Source organism: Poeciliopsis prolifica, unplaced genomic scaffold (assembly GCF_027474105.1).
Source record: "Poeciliopsis prolifica strain line A6 unplaced genomic scaffold, Auburn_PproV2 SCAFFOLD155, whole genome shotgun sequence".
Classification (NCBI taxonomy): domain Eukaryota; kingdom Metazoa; phylum Chordata; class Actinopteri; order Cyprinodontiformes; family Poeciliidae; genus Poeciliopsis; species Poeciliopsis prolifica.
The window spans coordinates 160548-177410 of record NW_026562530.1 but is presented as its reverse complement, the minus strand read 5'-3'; the positions used below and the strand labels follow the sequence as shown (position 1 = coordinate 177410).

The 16863-nt window shown below is 41.2% G+C and overlaps 5 protein-coding genes across 6 annotated transcripts in view; 4 read left to right on the top strand and 1 right to left on the bottom strand.

The window, feature by feature from the left end:
• The first annotated feature begins 347 nt into the window (after positions 1–347).
• LOC129356081 (retinal cone rhodopsin-sensitive cGMP 3',5'-cyclic phosphodiesterase subunit gamma-like) lies at positions 348–1856 on the top strand. The gene is made up of 4 exons (XM_055025693.1): positions 348–515; positions 1039–1177; positions 1257–1294; positions 1372–1856. The coding sequence occupies exons 2-4, from the start codon at positions 1047–1049 to the stop codon at positions 1446–1448; spliced, it is 246 nt and encodes an 81-aa protein (XP_054881668.1). The 5' UTR covers positions 348–515; positions 1039–1046; the 3' UTR covers positions 1449–1856.
• A 1879-nt stretch (positions 1857–3735) lies between these two features.
• On the top strand, positions 3736–4750 carry LOC129356082 (retinal cone rhodopsin-sensitive cGMP 3',5'-cyclic phosphodiesterase subunit gamma-like). The gene is made up of 4 exons (XM_055025694.1): positions 3736–3862; positions 4005–4119; positions 4198–4235; positions 4314–4750. Coding segments are annotated over exons 1-4 (231 nt in total). The 5' UTR covers positions 3736–3861; the 3' UTR covers positions 4391–4750.
• On the bottom strand, positions 4490–7171 carry LOC129356083 (guanylyl cyclase-activating protein 2-like). The gene is made up of 4 exons (XM_055025695.1): positions 6874–7171; positions 6632–6806; positions 5640–5710; positions 4490–5330 (listed from the first exon to the last, which is right to left on the bottom strand). The coding sequence occupies exons 1-4, from the start codon at positions 7049–7051 to the stop codon at positions 5209–5211; spliced, it is 546 nt and encodes a 181-aa protein (XP_054881670.1). The 5' UTR covers positions 7052–7171; the 3' UTR covers positions 4490–5208.
• A 1479-nt stretch (positions 7172–8650) lies between these two features.
• LOC129356074 (guanylyl cyclase-activating protein 2-like) lies at positions 8651–11361 on the top strand. Of its 2 annotated transcripts, none has more exons than XM_055025689.1 (5): positions 8651–9088; positions 9207–9353; positions 9469–9618; positions 10069–10165; positions 10255–11361. In XM_055025689.1, exons 1-5 carry the CDS (start codon positions 9080–9082, stop codon positions 10374–10376), a joined length of 525 nt encoding a protein of 174 aa, XP_054881664.1. In that variant the 5' UTR covers positions 8651–9079; the 3' UTR covers positions 10377–11361. The 2 variants fall into 2 exon arrangements, with proteins under 2 accessions (XP_054881664.1, XP_054881663.1); XM_055025688.1 differs by having other exon boundaries at positions 9207–9398.
• A 1127-nt stretch (positions 11362–12488) lies between these two features.
• Positions 12489–16863, top strand: part of LOC129356071 (golgin subfamily B member 1-like) — a 31297-nt gene continuing 26922 nt past the window's right edge. Inside the window, 4 exon segments of the mRNA XM_055025685.1 lie at positions 12489–12624; positions 15565–15623; positions 16524–16677; positions 16680–16699. Of these exon segments, the coding sequence (XP_054881660.1) occupies positions 15579–15623; positions 16524–16677; positions 16680–16699 (219 nt within the window). The 5' untranslated portion in view covers positions 12489–12624; positions 15565–15578.

The window sequence follows — 16863 nt, the reverse complement described above, 5'->3', positions numbered from 1 at the left end:
TTGGCCAGACTCCCAGTAAGAACAGGTGAGCTCTTCTCATCTGATGGAGAACAAAGCCCACAGCATCACAGGTCCTCCACCGTACTTAACAGTAAACATGAGGTGCTTATTCATCCATTGTTTCCCCTTGAATGCTTGAAGCTGAAAAATTCAATCTCGATAAATCAGATGTTCAGATGTTCAGTATTTCCTTGATAGTATTTTTTTCCTTTTATTTATGGTAAATATGTCAGTTATGAAACGCCATTAGCTGTGATATAAGCTAACATTAATAACATCCAGCTTCACTCAGTGTTCTCCAGTTGTTCTGAGTTATGGAGGCTTAGCCATAAGCCGGCAGCCTAAATCGGCTCTGGGAGAGGCGGCCGGTCTGCAGGCGTATAAAGACGCTGCCAGGCGAAGAACCAGGAGAAGAACCAGGAGAAAAGAGACACTGTGAGAAGAAAGAAGGTTCCTTCTTTGTCTCACAGCTGCTTTTCACTTCTGTGATTTCAGTGACTAACCAACAGAAACAGGTAGGTGGATTTTTATCATATCAAATTTAAACGTTTGTCATGTGTCACCAGATTTTATTTCAACTGAAATATATGAACTATTCAGAAAGTCAACACTGAATATAAAGATGGAGGGAAAATTTAAATATTATGTAACAAAATACTGTCAAACCAACATAAGGATGGTTAAAAAAATGAATAAAAATATTGAAAAACTTATTTAAAGCTGCAGTTTTGTGTTTTTCAGTTGGAGGACTGTTTACCTATATCTAAAAATTATATAAATTACAATGTTTTAAGACGCACTTTAGAGTTTCTTGGTCTCCTTCCAATAAAACCTTTTGGTCTTTTTTACTATAATTTACCTAAAATAATATAAAAACATGCAATTATTAGTGTAGTTTTATCCAAATTAAGCTATTAAATGTATTTAAACTTATATCCTGTAACTGCATCAACAGATGCATTCATTGCATGTAAAGCAGGGCAGTGAGGTCGTCTCCAGGTTGGTTGATGGTTTGAATCCGGTCTGTCTGTGATGCAGTCAGGAAGATGAACTCCACAGCAGCTGCAGCAGCTGCAGCAGCAGCAGCAGCTGCAGGCGCCAAGCCGACGCCGCCAGAGCTGCAGCAGAAGGAGAGCCGGCAGTTCAAGAGCAAAGCCCCCAAACGAGGACAGAAAGGGTGAGATGAACTTTCACCTCAGACAGGAAGTTAATGAACAGCAGCAGAGTGAGAAACGTTTCTGTCTCCCTGAAAACAGAATCAACAGCCACGACCCAGCCATGGAGGGCCTGGATGGTGAGTTCACTGGAGGTTTCCCAGGAGGTTTGATGGTTTCTGTGAAACATTTAACTGGTTTTGCTGGTTTGTTGCAGACGCTGCAGTGGTTTGTCCCTGGGAGGAATTCGGAGACGTGGAGCTGAGCGAACTGGCCCAGTTTGGAACCGTTTAGACCCGAGGAAGACTTCCTGCTGTTCCTGCTCCCCTTCATCCTGAGGATGAGGAGCAGAAACATGTCAGATCTACAAGCAGAACAATAAACATGAAGATTCATTCATGGAGTCACACATGAACATAAATGTTTGTGACCATCTGTGACAGGAAGAAAACTTTACTGTTCAGAGCCTCACCACTTCCTGATAGTGGATGCAGCTGCTTCCAATGAAAATACATAATATTATATTAAAATCTGCCTGTTTGCAGAGAGGATTATTAAAATCTGATGGATGTGTTGTACGATGTCATAAAATAAGGAAACAAGCTGCATTTAATGTTCTCAGTCATTCTGCTGTATTTCACACAAAAGCACGGAAATTTGTCCAAGTTCGCAATTTTAAATAAAATTATTTTAATCACTGAATTTTGTTTCTTTCACTGATCTCAATAATCATCCAGTCACCGACTTTGCACATCACTGACTCTGTTTGTGTTTCTTCCAAAGTACAAAAAAGGAAAAACATATTTTTAAAAAGATGAGAAAAAGCCAGAAATGTGTGTTTTTTTTTTGTTTTTTTAGTGAAGGTTAAAAAAAATCCTGCTCTCATTCTGAAAATATTTCAGAAAAGTTAAGAGAAAATAAAGAATATTTTTATGAAAGTCAAATCTCATTCTTTAACACGGAGGTTATATTTTCAGTCAGGAGTTTCAAAAGGAAGAAGGAACAATGTGTAATGGTTTGGATCAAACTCCCAGTTTACTGATTTTATCTGACAAATGGAAATGTAGCACCAGTTCGGTGAAGATGAGCTGCAGCCGCCTGAAGGTAAAGTTTGATCAGAGCAGATTTTGAGGCTAATCTGGAGGATTAACGGAGATTCAGCCAGACTCAGATTCGTCTCAGATGTCTGGAGTTCATCAGATTACAGACAAAAAGCATCATGTCTGCTGTTCATGATGCATTTTCAACTGTGTGAACAGAAACACAGGAGTGATCCTGTCTTCACCTGAAAACAGGCAGATTTCTCATGTCTCTCTATGTTCACGGTTTTCCTGACTGAACATGGACTGAGATCTTCCTCCGTCTTTCCTCTCCAGCTTTTACTGATTATTGCATCACTAATTAGACCTCAAAGAATAAATAAACCGACAAACAACTTGCTTTGCAGATAAAGTCTATAAATTGTTCCTTAAGTTGTAATCTTTATGTTTCTGTACAAATTGAGACATTTTTATGTAGATTTGTTGAATATTTGGCCTGAAACCACCTCAGCGCTGCCCTCTGTGGGTGAACGGTGGCTACTGCAGCTGGGTTGGTGTTCACATATCAGCTCCATGTTTAAAACCATCTGACTAAAGTAGTACACACAGCTGTGCATTGTGCAAATATTATCCATCACTAACTTCCAGTATAAATCATGTCTGTGTCTCATTCAGCTGATCAGCATTGATGTCCGATACTATAAATAATAATAATAAACCAGGAAATTCTTGGTGATGTTTGCAAATATATCCAAAGCATTTTAGTTGCTGTTAAGCAACAGTTGTTTCTGACATTTTTAAAATTGGTTTCGAATTTAAAGTCAAAAATACTTTAAAGATTTAGTGCTGTTGGTTGAGAAATACTGCAGCCCTCTGTGTGTGATGCTGTTTCTAAGTGCCAGTAAAGCTGAACAGGTGATTTTGCACAGGTGTCAGAAAGAGGCTTCGGAAACACTCACTCAGTTGAAACAGCATCTGAAGGTGTTACTCACACAGACACGTGTGTCTGCAGCTGCTGCTGAAAGGTTGAGGCTGATTCACCCACCTGCAGATTTGGACATGATCCTTTTTATGCAACGTTTATTATCTGTGTGACTCATCCTGTTGTCCTGGAACCACGTCTCTGTCAGCCGCGCTTCACTTTAATCACAACTGCAAGGTAAAACACTGCAAAGTAAAAACTTCTTCATCGTGTTTAAAGGCCTTTAAATCAGAACGACTTTCACAGAGCAGAAAACCATGAAAACACTCAGATTTCATGGTTAAGCTAACAGAGAGGAAGTCAGAGTACCTGGAGAGAACCCAGATGACCACAGGGAGACCTCCACACAGAAAGACCCCAGACTGGATTCAAACTAACAGCGTTCCCAACCGGCCAACATGTTTCCCATTAAAGAACAAAAATCCTCATTTAATTTGTCTTTGAGTCTCTACATTTCATAAACAAAGAGCCCAACAAGCCGCTGAGGGTATTTGAATTAATGAGGCTTAGTCATAAGACTTAATCGGCCTGAGTGCTGAGGGGAAGCTGATCCCTGCAGGGTTTAAAAGCAGACAGAAGGACGAGGAGAACCAGACAGAGACAGCAAGAAGAAAGAAAACTCCTTTGTCTTGCAGCTGCTTCTTATCTGGTCTGCAGAGAGAAACATCTCTAACATCTGAAAACAAGTAAGTCCATTCACCTTTCAATATTTATAGTCAGTATCATATTTACTTACATTCTCTGTACACTGCAAAGTTTAACCAACTTCTTCTAATGTGCCACAGATTCCTGTTTGCTTATGAAATGTTTTGTTTTTCTGATGCACAGTGGAGAACATGAACGCATCATCAGTATCTGAGGCCGGCAAGCCCAGCCCAGCTGAGCTCAAGCAGAAGGACAGCAGACAGTTTAAGAGCAAAGCTCCCAAACCTGGACAGAAAAGGTGAGGAGAGTCTTCCTCACGACCTCACGCTGTCAGGACTTTCTTCTCTTTCTAATTCAGTTTTTATTTCTCTGCCAGCTTCGACAGCGCTCTGCCGGGGCTGGACGGGCTGGACGGTGAGTCTGAGGCTCAAATTCAGCCTGGATCCTGGTGGAGTTGAGCTGTTCCCTCATGCCTGCTCTGTTTCCCTGCAGATGCTGCAGTGATCTGCCCCTGGGAGGAGTTTGGTGACGTGGAGCTGAGCGACCTGGCTCAGTTTGGAACCGCCTAGATCCCAGTCAGAGCTGGAAACCAGGAGAGGTTTTAATCTGGAGGAGAGGAACGGGCTCTAGGCTGCCGGAGTCGTTTCACCGACCCGCCGCAGTTGAGCCATTGTTTGTTTTTTATTCATTTTTATCTATTTTTTCAGCCAAACTGCAAGTTCAGAAACCCATTTCACTCAATCATGTGATTGTAAGGTTTGATTTTAATTGATGACAAAATTTGACCAGATTTGTTGAAATGACTTTATTCTACTTTGAAATCAAAACCTCACTCATGTTTACCGTGTTATAATAACGATGGATCCAAAGCTTTGCAAATGTCTGTGTAAACATGAAAATTTGTACAATAAATCATTTTTATTAGTCTACTAAGTTTGGTCGTCTGGTTTTAATGAGTGAAGAGCAGCGTCTGTCAGACGTCAGAACTGAAATGTTTGCTTTTCTGCTCCTTGTCGGGTTTTGGAGTTTTAGTCGAGGTGAAAGTCACTGAGTTTGGGATCCCTGCGCCCTCCTTCACATCCGCAGCTTCTAGGATGCAACAAGTTTGGAAACGTTTCAGTCTGAACCTCAGAGGAACTTAAAAAGTGTTAAAATGACTTCAGTGAATGAAGATCTGAAAATAACCGTAAATATCCAAACGAATCTATGGAGAATGAAATCTGATGAATGTGGATATTTAGCTGTTCATGTATCTGATGACAGAAATCACTCGCCGTCTATCGGACCGGCCCAGCAGAACCTCAGCCTCGAGGCGGATCAGAACCGCAGGGCGACTCGTTTAAACCAAAGGAACAGTTCCTGAAGACGCTGCTCTCACTGCAAGGCATCATGGGAGCTTTCTGCAGTTCTGCATCACCCAGCCGGAGGTGTTGACGTCCAGGTTGAGGAGGTCCATGAGCCACTGGTCCTTTTTGGCCCCCTCCATGAACTCACTCAGGGTGATCTCACCTGAGAGGACGGAAACACAACAGAACGAGTCACAACAGCTGGTTTCAACTCACAAAGAAAAAATCTAATAATGATGTCTTCCTCTCTGGGTGATCAAACACATCTGCAGCATCATTTTAATAACATTGGTTATTACATTTATAGATTCACATGGGGTGAAATATATAATCCTTTCTGAGCCAGAATCATTAACATTACAAGCAATGAAGGCTTGAACATTTCCATCTATGTCTATGAATCTTTATGATCTAATTGTTTCCAGTAATCTGTCGTTTTTTTCACCATTTGATTCTGAATTTGCTCTCCTACCGTCGTTGTTGTCGTCAACGAGGTCAAAGATCCGATCACAGATCTGGGACGGAGTCAGACCCACTTTCGCTCTTCTGAAGTTTGATTTTTATGAAGAATCTGTCAGAAAACGTCAGAATCCAGGAATTTTAACTGAACAATTTTCAATAAAAGCAAAACGATCTGAGCATCCAAAGTGGATGGAGGATAGCAGCGTAATAAACGGACCAATAAAATAATGAGTACAATCTGAATGAGGCCTGAAAGCAGAGGCACTGAGGAGCAGAAGAACAGCCAGCAAAGCGCTCCATCCAGACGGCTCCGTCCAGACCACTCCGTCCAGACCACTCCGTCCAGACGGCTCCGTCCAGACCGCTCCGTCCAGACCGCTCTGTCCCAGACCTCCGTCCAGACGGCTCCGTCCAGACTGCTCCGTCCCACTCCGTCCAGACCACTCCGTCCAGACCACTCCGTCCAGACCGCTCCGTCCAGACCGCTCCGTCCAGACCGCTCCGTCCAGACCTCTGTCCGTCCAGACGGCTCCGTCCAGACGGCTCCGTCCACCACTCCGTCCAGACGGCCCGGGTGAAGCGCCTCCTTCCTGGAGGCCTGGACTCTGCTGAGGTTTTCAGTTTTTACCCAACCGCTAACGTTCATCCATGACAAGTGGATAACTATGAGGCTCCCTGGGAAATGCTTCATGAAACCAGAAAGCAGCCTGTCAGTCAGCAGAGTTTCTCTTCATAACCAGATCAGATGGTCGACACATCCTGAGCGCCTCCGGGACACCTGAGCCGAATTACCACCTGATCTCCAGGTTAAAGGTTCTTAGGATCACAACTCTTTTTCTGTCAGTGGAGACACACGATGACCTTAGCCTCTTGCCCTAATCCCAGATTACTGGGGCACTAAACCCACCTTCAGATTCCTGCTGTAGAAAAACTAGTGAATATTTCACAGTTTGACTCGTCATGGTTGCATCTCTGCTCCCATCAGACGTTTCTGATAGTAACTTTTGGGTCACACAGGTTTTCCTCACCCTTATGAGCCGCTTCACCTCACTCCGGTCCAGCTTTCCGTTCCCATCCCGGTCGTACATCTTGAAGGACCATTTGAGACGATCTTCCAGATTTCCTCTTAAGATCAAGTTAAGGGCGGCGACGTACTCGATGAAGTCCAGCGTTTGTCCTGTGGAAGAGCCAGGCAGAGTTACTCAAACCGCACCATGAACCCGGTTCCTGCACACAGAGTCAACGATCCTTCACCTGGTTTGTGTCGAAGGAGCGGAAGATGGTCTCGAGGAAGAGGGAGTCCTCCGGCGAGCTGCTCTGAACGCCGAAGATCTTCTTGAACTCGTGCAGATGCAGGGCGCCGCTGGGACATTCCCTCAGAAAGATGAGGCACATCTCCTGGATCTGAACCACATCCCTCATCGCTGCTGCTTTTTTCCTGTCTCATCGCTGCAGCTGCTTCGGTCAGAACGATCCCTGAAGATTTTACAAGAATCTGACGTCTGTTCGCAGTGAAGACTCCAACTGACTCAATCAGCTCATGCAAAGCGATTGGCAGCACTGGCCGTTTCTCCTGGAGGCATGCTTCACCGGCTTTAAGCTCATTACCCTGTTAAACTCTTGCATAAAATCTAACCTCTGGAAATAGATCTACTGCTGCCTCGTTTGACTCCCAAATACACACATTTAGTAAAAAGTGATTTTGCACCATGAGGTTTAAAACGAGTTGCACGTTTTCTTTACAAATATCATTTCAGCCTCTCAGACTTTCATCACTTTCACACTCAGAGGTCAAATAAAATGTTATTTTATTCCACTGACTGTGATACAGGAAGTGATCACAACTGATTTTATCACTTTTAATTAGAAATATTTCAGTTTATTGATCTGGAAGTGATTTAGTGTAAATGTTACAGTATTTCATAAACTGCAGATTACTTTAACAACCTTCTGCAAAACAGTGACTTTGGAAAAAAATACAGCAAGTCTTATAAAAGACGATACAAATTACTTGGTTATTAAAACCACCTCAAGTTCCTGTTGCATCATTTTCTTAATTAAAAATATGTTTTTGTTCTCAGCTCAACACTAAAGGCTCTTCTGATTTCTCACCAACTTCCAGATTTTTTCTGTCTCTTTAACTCTAACAGGAATAAAAAGGCGAATAAAACTTTAAGTTACAGATTCATGTTAGCTAAAATGAACAGATGAATGTTGATTCCTGCTGTGAGGATGAGGGACTTTGACTGGACCGGGAACCAAAATAGCACTCAGAGTTAACCAATCAGCAGGTTAAAGATAACCTGCAGAGACATCCCAGGACAAGTTTCATGTTTTTACTACAGTTTATAAGCCTGATATTCCCATCGATCTACAAAACAGAGGAAGGTTTAAATTAAAAAGACACGCTGGTGATTTTTCTCACCGCCTGACATTAAATCAGACCAAACTTTTTCAATTCAGATTTTTACATTAGAAATCTTAGATGATGAAACTTCTGAAAGGAAATCAAAAGTCTCTGTAACACAGGGAGTGAAAATACATCTATTAATTTGGATCAAAAACAGAAAGAGCTACTTTTAGCCTTTTGGCTCTGCTTCAATTGATTGTGGGATTTGATTCTTGATAATAAAATCAGACTGAAAAACAAGCGAGGACATCTGGTGGGCAGAACAGGAAGTGCAGGAAGAATCAGGCACATTTAACTGGAGATAAACTTGATCAAGTCTCTGTGCATCTCAGAAACATTATGGGATATTTTAAGTTTCTCAGTCAGTTAAACTAATATTGATTTATAATCCAGCAATCAAGACCACAGGTGTTAAACTCGGTTCTGATGGTAAAGCCTCTACATGCAGTTCGTTCACAAGCTGATTAGATCTTTGCGGCTCCAATCACAACACTGTTTTCTGTCCTCCCGTCAGGTCAGCCGGGGTAAACCGCCTCCTCACACGCTTCATCGGATCAACACATCGCCAAACACTCGCTTACGCTCTGACGGATTCAGCCTTTTAATCTGCAGTGTGCTGCTCCTCTCCGCAGTCAAACACTGCAGTTTACTTTCCCAACTTTATTTCACTTTATGGAATAGTTAGGAAATATTCTAGAAGTCTTTCCTCAGAGGTTGGGATTTGTTTGGGATAAAACTGGATCTGCTCAGCAGCTATTCCTGCTGAAACTGTTCTGGAAAGGTCCGAGCAGACGGATGGGTTCCTGGTGACCACGCAGCGATGTCCCTGCTCCAGGAGTGATGGGTCAGGTCTAGGAGTGATGGGTCAGGTCCAGGAGTGATGGGTCAGGTCTAGGAGTGATGGGTCAGGTCTAGGAGTGATGGGTCAGGTCCAGGAGTGATGGGTCAGGTCCAGGAGTGATGGGTCAGGTCTAGGAGTGATGGGTCAGGTCTAGGAGTGATGGGTCAGGTCTAGGAGTGATGGGTCAGGTCCAGGAGTGATGGGTCAGGTCCAGGAGTGATGTCCCTGCTCCAGGAGTGATGGTCAGGTCCAGGAGTGATGGGTCAGGTCTAGGAGTGATGGGTCAGGTCTAGGAGTGATGGGTCAGGTCCAGGAGTGATGGTCAGGTCCAGGCCACCACAGACACAGAAGTGACTCTGCAGAACATTCAGGAACTGTACCGGAAATTCACCGATGAATGTCCGAGTGGAAACCTGCACCTGCATGAATTCAAGAAAATCTTTGGCGTCAGCAGCAAATCACCGGAGGAGGAGGTGGCTTTTATTGAACTTGTCTTTAAATCCTTTGATACCAATAAGGTAACGTGTGTTCTGGTGTGGTACATGGGTCAGGGTCCGTCCACAGACTATCTCTCCTGGTTCTGTTCAGGACGGTAAGTTGGACTTCATGGAGTACGTTGCAGCCGTGAACCTCGTTCTTCGTGGAAAACTCATCGACAAACTGAAGTGGTCTTTTAAAATTTACGACAATGATGGGAACGGCTGCCTGACCAATCAGGAAGTGAGGAGTGTCATCAAAGTGAGTCTTCAGTTTTTAGAAACTCTGACTTTCATTAAAACAGTTGGAAAGTTTAACCTGAAGCTGGTTGAGCTTTAAAGTCAACTGCTGTGAACCTTGTGGTATTTTAAGCAGCACAGAGAAACTGTTTGCTGCAGATAATCCTCCTCACTTTACAACCGTGGTAGTAAATACAGTGACAAATATCTCTTATAAATATATGAATTTGGTTTTAAGGTTAAATAACTCAACTGTGACCATAAAAATGTTGTCAATTATGCAACTTTTGGAGAAACCCATTAATAAATATTGACAGAGATGCTGGGACTGTCTCTGCATCTCCATCCTCTTTTAGATAAATCATAAAAATAAATTACTTTGTGGAAATGAATGAACATTTTCACAATTTTCATCCAAAATCATGGAAATGTTTTGCCAAATATTGACATAATCCTGTTTCTTTGTCTCCAGATCATCACCAAAATTAAATGGCATAATGATTCGAATGCAGAAACTGTGGACTTCATCTGCGACAGGATATTTGAGCTGACGGACAAAAACAAAGACAGTCAGTGAAAACATGAGGAAGATGTTCCATTTTAAATTAACAGTATGGTTTCCCTTCGGTGTGAACTCTAAACTTTGTGTTGTCTGCAGGTCAGATATCTTTGGAGGAGTTTATTGAGGGAGCAGAAAAGGATCCGTGGCTCATGGAGCAGCTCAGACTGGACTTAGCGCCTAAAAACTGGTTCATTAAAAACCAGGAGAAGAAGAACTGAGTCCTCCAGACTGTGGGAATATTCAGCCTTACCACAATAGGAGCATTTCTGCAACACTGGGTTCGACCTCAACGGCCAGCCTTAATGTTCAGGTTCTGTTTTTCTGGGAAAAGGTTTTTCCCATTTTCCTTCAAATTAATCCATATTAGCATGTCTGCAGGTTGGAGTATCCTGACAGAGGATCTTCAGATCTTTGAGCATCAGCTCTGCAGAGCTGGCCAAACGTTTTGGATCGACCCATTTTCATTTTCCAAGCAGAAGTCTTTCTCGCTCGGTCTGGTTTAAAGCTGTTTGAACTTTTGCTTCAACTTTTGGAAATTTCCAAGTTTGGACTAATCTAACAATTTGCCTGTAACTGATAACTACAGGCTTATAAACGCCTTTTTACACTGTTGTGACCCCATATTTTAAAAAGTAAAAACATTCTTCCTCCATTGTGGGAGGTTGATGTTTCTATTTTACAACTTTCTGAACCACATTTGTCTCTTTTGCTGAACATTTGCTGTCAGAAGATCCATATGAACGCCTACCACCAGGAATCTGTAGAAACCCAAACTACAAGCCCTTAGCTTTGGCAGCTCAACTTTATATTATTTAAGGATATTTTGATTTTATTCACTTTCAGATGCACACATATTTTTCTGCAAACAGATAAATCGACATAAAAAATCTGAAATATGATAAAATGTACTTTCTGAAGTCAGTGACCAAACAGGACTCTGAAAACATGTAGATTTTTATTCTGAAAAGATGATTATTCTCTCATTTGTTGAAAGTTAAATGGAAATATGTCTAGAAAATAACTGTAGATATGCTTTAGATGGGTTTCACCCTGTGCCTGTTTTAAACAAATGATCATGTTTTTTACCTGAAATGATGCAAAGCTTCATTCAGAAAAATCTACGATAAAACTGGGGAGAGGATGAATAGTTTGTGTCATTTTTAGCATCTCAAACTCTTCACTAGACTCCACTTTCACTGAAAAATAAATGAAACATTTGGAAAAGTGACTAGTTTGATTCTCATCATTTATGGTTTTAGTGTTTTTTTCAGATTCCCATCAGTGCAACAGGTTGATGTGTTACTTTCTGTGTTTCCAGGATTCAGACTGCAGGTCCAAACGATCCTGCAGTCGCTTCATGCAGACCTTATGGGGGCTTTTACTGAATCGCTTTAGACAGACTATTCTTAGCCTGTAAGGCTCCTTAACCGCCAGCATTATATCTGCTGCACTAATGAGAGACGCTTATTTTTCAGATTAGGAGGAGAGATTAGAAGGCCAAGTCAGGCTGAGGCAGGTTTCATAGGGTGATGGAGCATTTCTGGAACATTAACTGCAATCAGAAATAATCCACTCACTGATTTACCAGCCAAACGGAGCTTCTAATGAGGCAAAGAAAGACAAAATCTACCCAGAAATATAGTTTCACTCTAACGGTGCAGAAAAATAAATAGTGTTTAGTGATCTACATGGAAAAGAAGTTAAAAGCAAAGATGTAAAAGTGTTGCAACCACAAGTGCCTCATTTCAAGGGGAATAAATCCATCTCATTTCCCCCAATGTTATAATCAAAACTGCCTCTGCAAGGCAACCAAACTCACCACTCTGTTTGCCAAAGCTGAGGAAGGAAAATACCTTATGCATTCATTTGATATCTATTATTCAGGAATTGCTGATTAATTTTGTTTTGTGTACAATAAATGTGAACAAATCTACCTACATTTGAATTTTCAAAGTAAGAAAAACAAGGAGGCATGTTTTAAATAGCATTTGATAAAATAATAGTGATCCACTTTCTCATTGTGTACTCACATAAAAATGAAGCAATTTCAAAATCTTTTTTAGAATCTTCTTCGGTTGGAAGCAAAACCGGAAATGACATCCACGCAGTGCTCCTGGAAAATATTCCTTCTTTGATTCATATTTTACTTTAAGAACAAAAAATAATAGCAGGAAAAACAAACGGAACAGAACAGAAGACTTTATTTAATGTGATGTACATTTTACATCCATGCGAATGTAATTTATATCTTTTTGGAACCGCTGATGAAAAAAAAAAAACATGAAAATGTTTTTGCTTCCTGTTCGAATTGCGCATGCGCAGACGTTCCTCATTCTGTTGACAAATGTGTCCAAGACCTCTGTCCCGTTGAAGATTTGTCCTGTAAGTGTAATAAAATGTAACTTTGCTGGACTCTTCTGGACCAGGCGTGGACTCGGGTGGGTTCTTCGTGACCCTGTGAGCGCGGTAAGCTTTCAACCGGAACGAGCTGCGAGTTTTATGACCCGCCGGGGAGCCGAGAGGCATTTAAATGGCTAGCTAAGAAGTTAGCTCCCAGCTACTGGACGGTGTGGCCTCAGCTGGTTTTAAAGCCGTGTTTTAAGCTCCTCACATGTCTGTGCGTGTTGCTGAAGCCTTCAGGTGAATCTGCGGCGTCTGTATTGTGTTCATGAAATGTAATATATGGATTTGGAAGTGAGAAAATAACTCAGCAGCTCATAATCTGATCAGGAATGTCTTTTAATTGGCTCCTGCTCTGCTGGATTTGGGCTGGTTTTAACTGCTGCTCCTCATAAACTCGCAGATTAGCCCAGTTTAACGTGTCACAGCTGCACCAGAGCTGCACCAGTTTGTCAGCTGCTGTGGTTTTGCGTGGCAGAACCAGTCTGACCGGATTTGTGACTGACTGGCCGGACAGCCCAGCAGGCTCAATGGGACCTGCAGATCATGTGTTGAACAGGCCTCGGGTCCTGACACAGGCTGGCTGTTTGCTGCTTCAGTAGGAATGTTTCAATAAGTATAGTTGGGAAATTCACCAGACAGCTGATAACCTACATAAACTGGTTAAAAGGAGAGAATGAAGCCTTTGGAGGTTTGTTAATGTTAAGATATTCAGCTGTAACAGGCATTCAATGTCCTGTTTATTTATTTCTCAGCTGCTGTGTTTTTAATATTTTAAAATGGTGTTGATCAGAAGTTTCCACCTTTTCTATTTACTGACTGTTTTTACACTTATTTAAAGTCCCCTTTTATAACTAATATTGTTAATATAATTGTTTTATTGCTTGCTATGTTAGTTTTCTGGCACATATCAATTGGTCAGGAATTAAATATATCTTCATATATTCTCGTATTATGCTCTTAGACAGAGCTTGGATTTCAATAATTTAGCCATAAAATCATTTAATCACTGCTTTTTAAATTGTTTAGATGTTTTCTTTGATTATTGAAACTAGTTTGGTATCTTCCTGTTTTTTGAGCTTCCTTCAGTCACTAGATGATAATTATTTTCCAGCCTGCAGAGGAGCAGAAAACATCAGACTTCCCTGTCAGACACAGACGTTGACATGTTGCTGGTCTGGGCTGCAAATTTATTGAATTATTTTGAATTATTATTGAATTATTTTTCAAAAGAACCAGTCAAAATCAATTCAAATGAGTCCTAGCAAAGGACTGTTTGTTTTGGATGATAAAACAAATAATTTAGCTGCTTTTTCTCTGCTTGACCAAACAAAAGAATAGAATATTTTCACAGGCACTTGTAAAAGAATTGATATTTTTAATCTAAATACAGTTTTTCCTCATGTTTAAAAGCCAGACAGCAGGTGTATTGAGTATATTTTGTTTCATATCTGAGATTTTTGTCATTCTCCCAGCAGCTGGTTAAACATCCTGCAGGTTTTTTCTTCTGTCCAGCGGTGACGGACTTGGCTCCTGTACCAGCGATCACATGACCCACATGGCTCACCTCTGACCTCAGAGTGTTTCTGCTGAGGTCATTATCTGATTCCCTCACATGGTGATGATGAATATTTAAACATTTGTAAGCTGGCTCTGGTGTTTGTGTCTCTGGCATCCAGAGAACCATTCGGATCCTGTCATGGAAACAAAGTTATATGGACTATATGATGCAAATATAACTAATATTTGACATAGATTAAATTTCTTGCACAAGTTCAAACCAGACACTGTGCATGATGCTCCCACCACTGTTGGTTCAACTGCAAAGACAAACTACCGACTGGTTGTTGGCTCTAAAGTTTAAAAATGAATTTGAGGTTCTCTAGGATAAAGTTTTGACTTTCATGAACGTGATGAGTGGTGGGAAACTTTTAGGGAAGTAAACGGAAAACTGGAAACTGCATCAGAGAAGGAAGTTTATGATCAAACTGCTCCTCCAGAATCACAGATGGAAATAATTATTTCCATCATTGGTCCCGTGTGAACGCACACGTTTAAAACAATTAACAGACTCTTTGTTAGTTTTCTCAACATTTATAAAAATCAGCATCAGTAGGTTTTGTAGAAGCATTTTAGACTGGAGGCTTAATGACAGAAATTATATCAGAATCAGATTAATTCATTTAAACACATCCAGAGGGAATTATAACTAGAAATGCACAATCACATTTCCTTTGAGGTTTTTATCAAGTTTATCTGATTCTCATTACATATTGTAATAACTAGAACACATAAAAGAAAGAAAAACATTTCTTTCTTTAATTGGACAATATCATAAAAAAGCTAAACTGGCATGAATACTTTTTAGAAGCACTGACAGTGGCAATCACACAAAGTAAACTAGTGCAAAGAATCCCTGTAGGTTTACAGATGGATTGTGTCTAAATACTGATACGTGTGAATAAAACATGATTAAAAAAGTAAGTAGAATAGACAACATTTGTATAGAATAGACAACAATTGTATGGACAATTGTATTGTCCATACAATTGTTCATTGTATGGTCAATGAACAATTGTCCATACAATTGTTCATTGTATGGACAATTACAAGTTGATCCCCATGTAAGTGTCCATCCTGACCTTCATTAAGGTATTGAATAGACCATGTTGTTGGTTGGAGTTATCTTAGACCACCATGTCAGAAAACCATGTGTTTGTTTCATGTGAGAACCGATCACTAAACTACTCCTTTTCTGAGGATTTATGAAGGACAAACCAACAAAGACGATTCAAACTGGGTGGAAAAACATTGAATGTTTTTTATTTGAGCTGCGGGACGTTAATCTGATTCGACTGGTCTGTGTTTCTCCTAGAAATACCTGAACAGCCTTTTGTTGGAATGTGAAAGAGAAAGCTGACTTCCTGTGTGTGTGTGTGTGTGTGTGTGTGTGTGTGTGTGGTGTGTGTGTGTGTGTGTGTGTGTGTGTGTGTGTGTGTTTTTCAGGGCTCTAATCAACCATGCTGAAATGGTTTTCTGGGGAAGAGGGAGAGCCCAGCTCCACTGTAAGTCCTGAATTTGCATCATTTAAAAACAAACCAAAAGAGCAAAAAGAAAATTTTCAGAATAAAATATCATTCAGGTAGAGTCTTGGTTCAGCTGCCCTGCAGATTTTAGATGCGTTTCTGCTCCAGATGGTGAATCCCCTCAACAGCTCCAGTCTTTCGACTCGGAGCGTGACGCATCGCTGCAGGATGGTAGCTCTCCAGTTCTGGAGCAATAAAATTATCCCATACTTTTAATCTGCTGCATTTTTACAACCAGCTTTCACCAGCAGTGATAACTTGTGAAGCTCCAGGTATTTCTGACTTTATAACTGCAGGTTTATCTGTGTTAATGTTGAGCTTCATGTCCAGATTAACAGGAATCAGTCAAACTGCTGATCTTGGCATGTTTTACTCAACTAAAAACTGAGCTGTTTGAATCCCTTCATACTGTTTTCAGTATGAAGGCAGTCATTCATAACATCGTTCAGTTGTTATCTAAGAAGAGAAAAGGCATATTGAAACACTGTATTTGCTTTATTGAGAGCAGCGTTCAGAAAGAATTGTAAGTTGTTTGTATTTAATCAGTTAGAAGTTTATTGCTGTGCTTCAGTTTGAACTGAAGCCCTATGTAAAGTAGAAAGTTTGCTGCATATCTCTCACTCTCAACATCTGCCATAAATCCTCAGAAACTTCAGTATTTATATTTGTAAAGTTGTTTGAAAAGGATGAAAAATAAAGCTTAAGTCTGGAAATCTGAAGTGCAAACTGCTCTTTAAACCTGTCAGTTATTCTGATTATTTTCACTGTATTTCTATTATAAACCAGAATAAAGAGTCAATAAGTTCTTGGTAATATGTTTTGTCTAGATAAAGTTTTACCCAGAAACAGATTGATCTGTGTTTTATTGTTCCTCCTCAGGGCGCCGGCTCCCCTCGCGGCGCTGCGGCGGCCGCTGCAGGTTCTGTCGGCGCTGCAGAACTTCCTGTGGAGGAAATGGCGGAGCGGCTGATCCAGACGGAGCAGCTCGTCTCCCAGCTGAAGGAGCTGATCCGGGAAAAAGACGCAGCGCTTCGCTCCAAGACGACCAGCTCAAGGTGAGGACGGCTCCCTGCCGGGCTCCGCCCACTCTGAATGGCTCCGCCTGCAACCTGGAGCTGGATCAGGTTGACCTTTAACCCCTGGAGGCAAAGTCCAGCATTCACTGAGAGATGAGATGTGAGATAAGAACTCAGTGAATGTTTGACCTGAACGCCAAAAC

Bases quoted from the DNA above. Each gene is read 5' to 3' on its own strand.
- LOC129356074 (XM_055025688.1), top strand. The intron at 9,399-9,468 runs GTAACGTGTGTT...GGTTCTGTTCAG, and splicing joins AATCCTTTGATACCAATAAG to GACGGTAAGTTGGACTTCAT. The intron at 10,166-10,254 runs GTCAGTGAAAAC...TGTTGTCTGCAG, and splicing joins GACGGACAAAAACAAAGACA to GTCAGATATCTTTGGAGGAG.
- LOC129356081 (XM_055025693.1), top strand. From the start codon at position 1,047: ATGAACTCCACAGCAGCTGCAGCAGCTGCAGCAGCAGCAGCAGCTGCA. The intron at 1,178-1,256 runs GTGAGATGAACT...CCCTGAAAACAG, and splicing joins CCCAAACGAGGACAGAAAGG to AATCAACAGCCACGACCCAG. The intron at 1,295-1,371 runs GTGAGTTCACTG...GGTTTGTTGCAG, and splicing joins AGCCATGGAGGGCCTGGATG to ACGCTGCAGTGGTTTGTCCC.
- LOC129356083 (XM_055025695.1), bottom strand. From the start codon at position 7,051: ATGAGGGATGTGGTTCAGATCCAGGAGATGTGCCTCATCTTTCTGAGG. The intron at 6,807-6,873 runs GTTGACTCTGTG...GCTCTTCCACAG, and splicing joins CACAAACCAGGTGAAGGATC to GACAAACGCTGGACTTCATC. The intron at 5,331-5,639 runs GTAGGAGAGCAA...CCGTCCTCTCAG, and splicing joins CGTTGACGACAACAACGACG to GTGAGATCACCCTGAGTGAG.
- LOC129356082 (XM_055025694.1), top strand. The intron at 4,120-4,197 runs GTGAGGAGAGTC...TTTCTCTGCCAG, and splicing joins CCCAAACCTGGACAGAAAAG to CTTCGACAGCGCTCTGCCGG. The intron at 4,236-4,313 runs GTGAGTCTGAGG...GTTTCCCTGCAG, and splicing joins GGGGCTGGACGGGCTGGACG to ATGCTGCAGTGATCTGCCCC.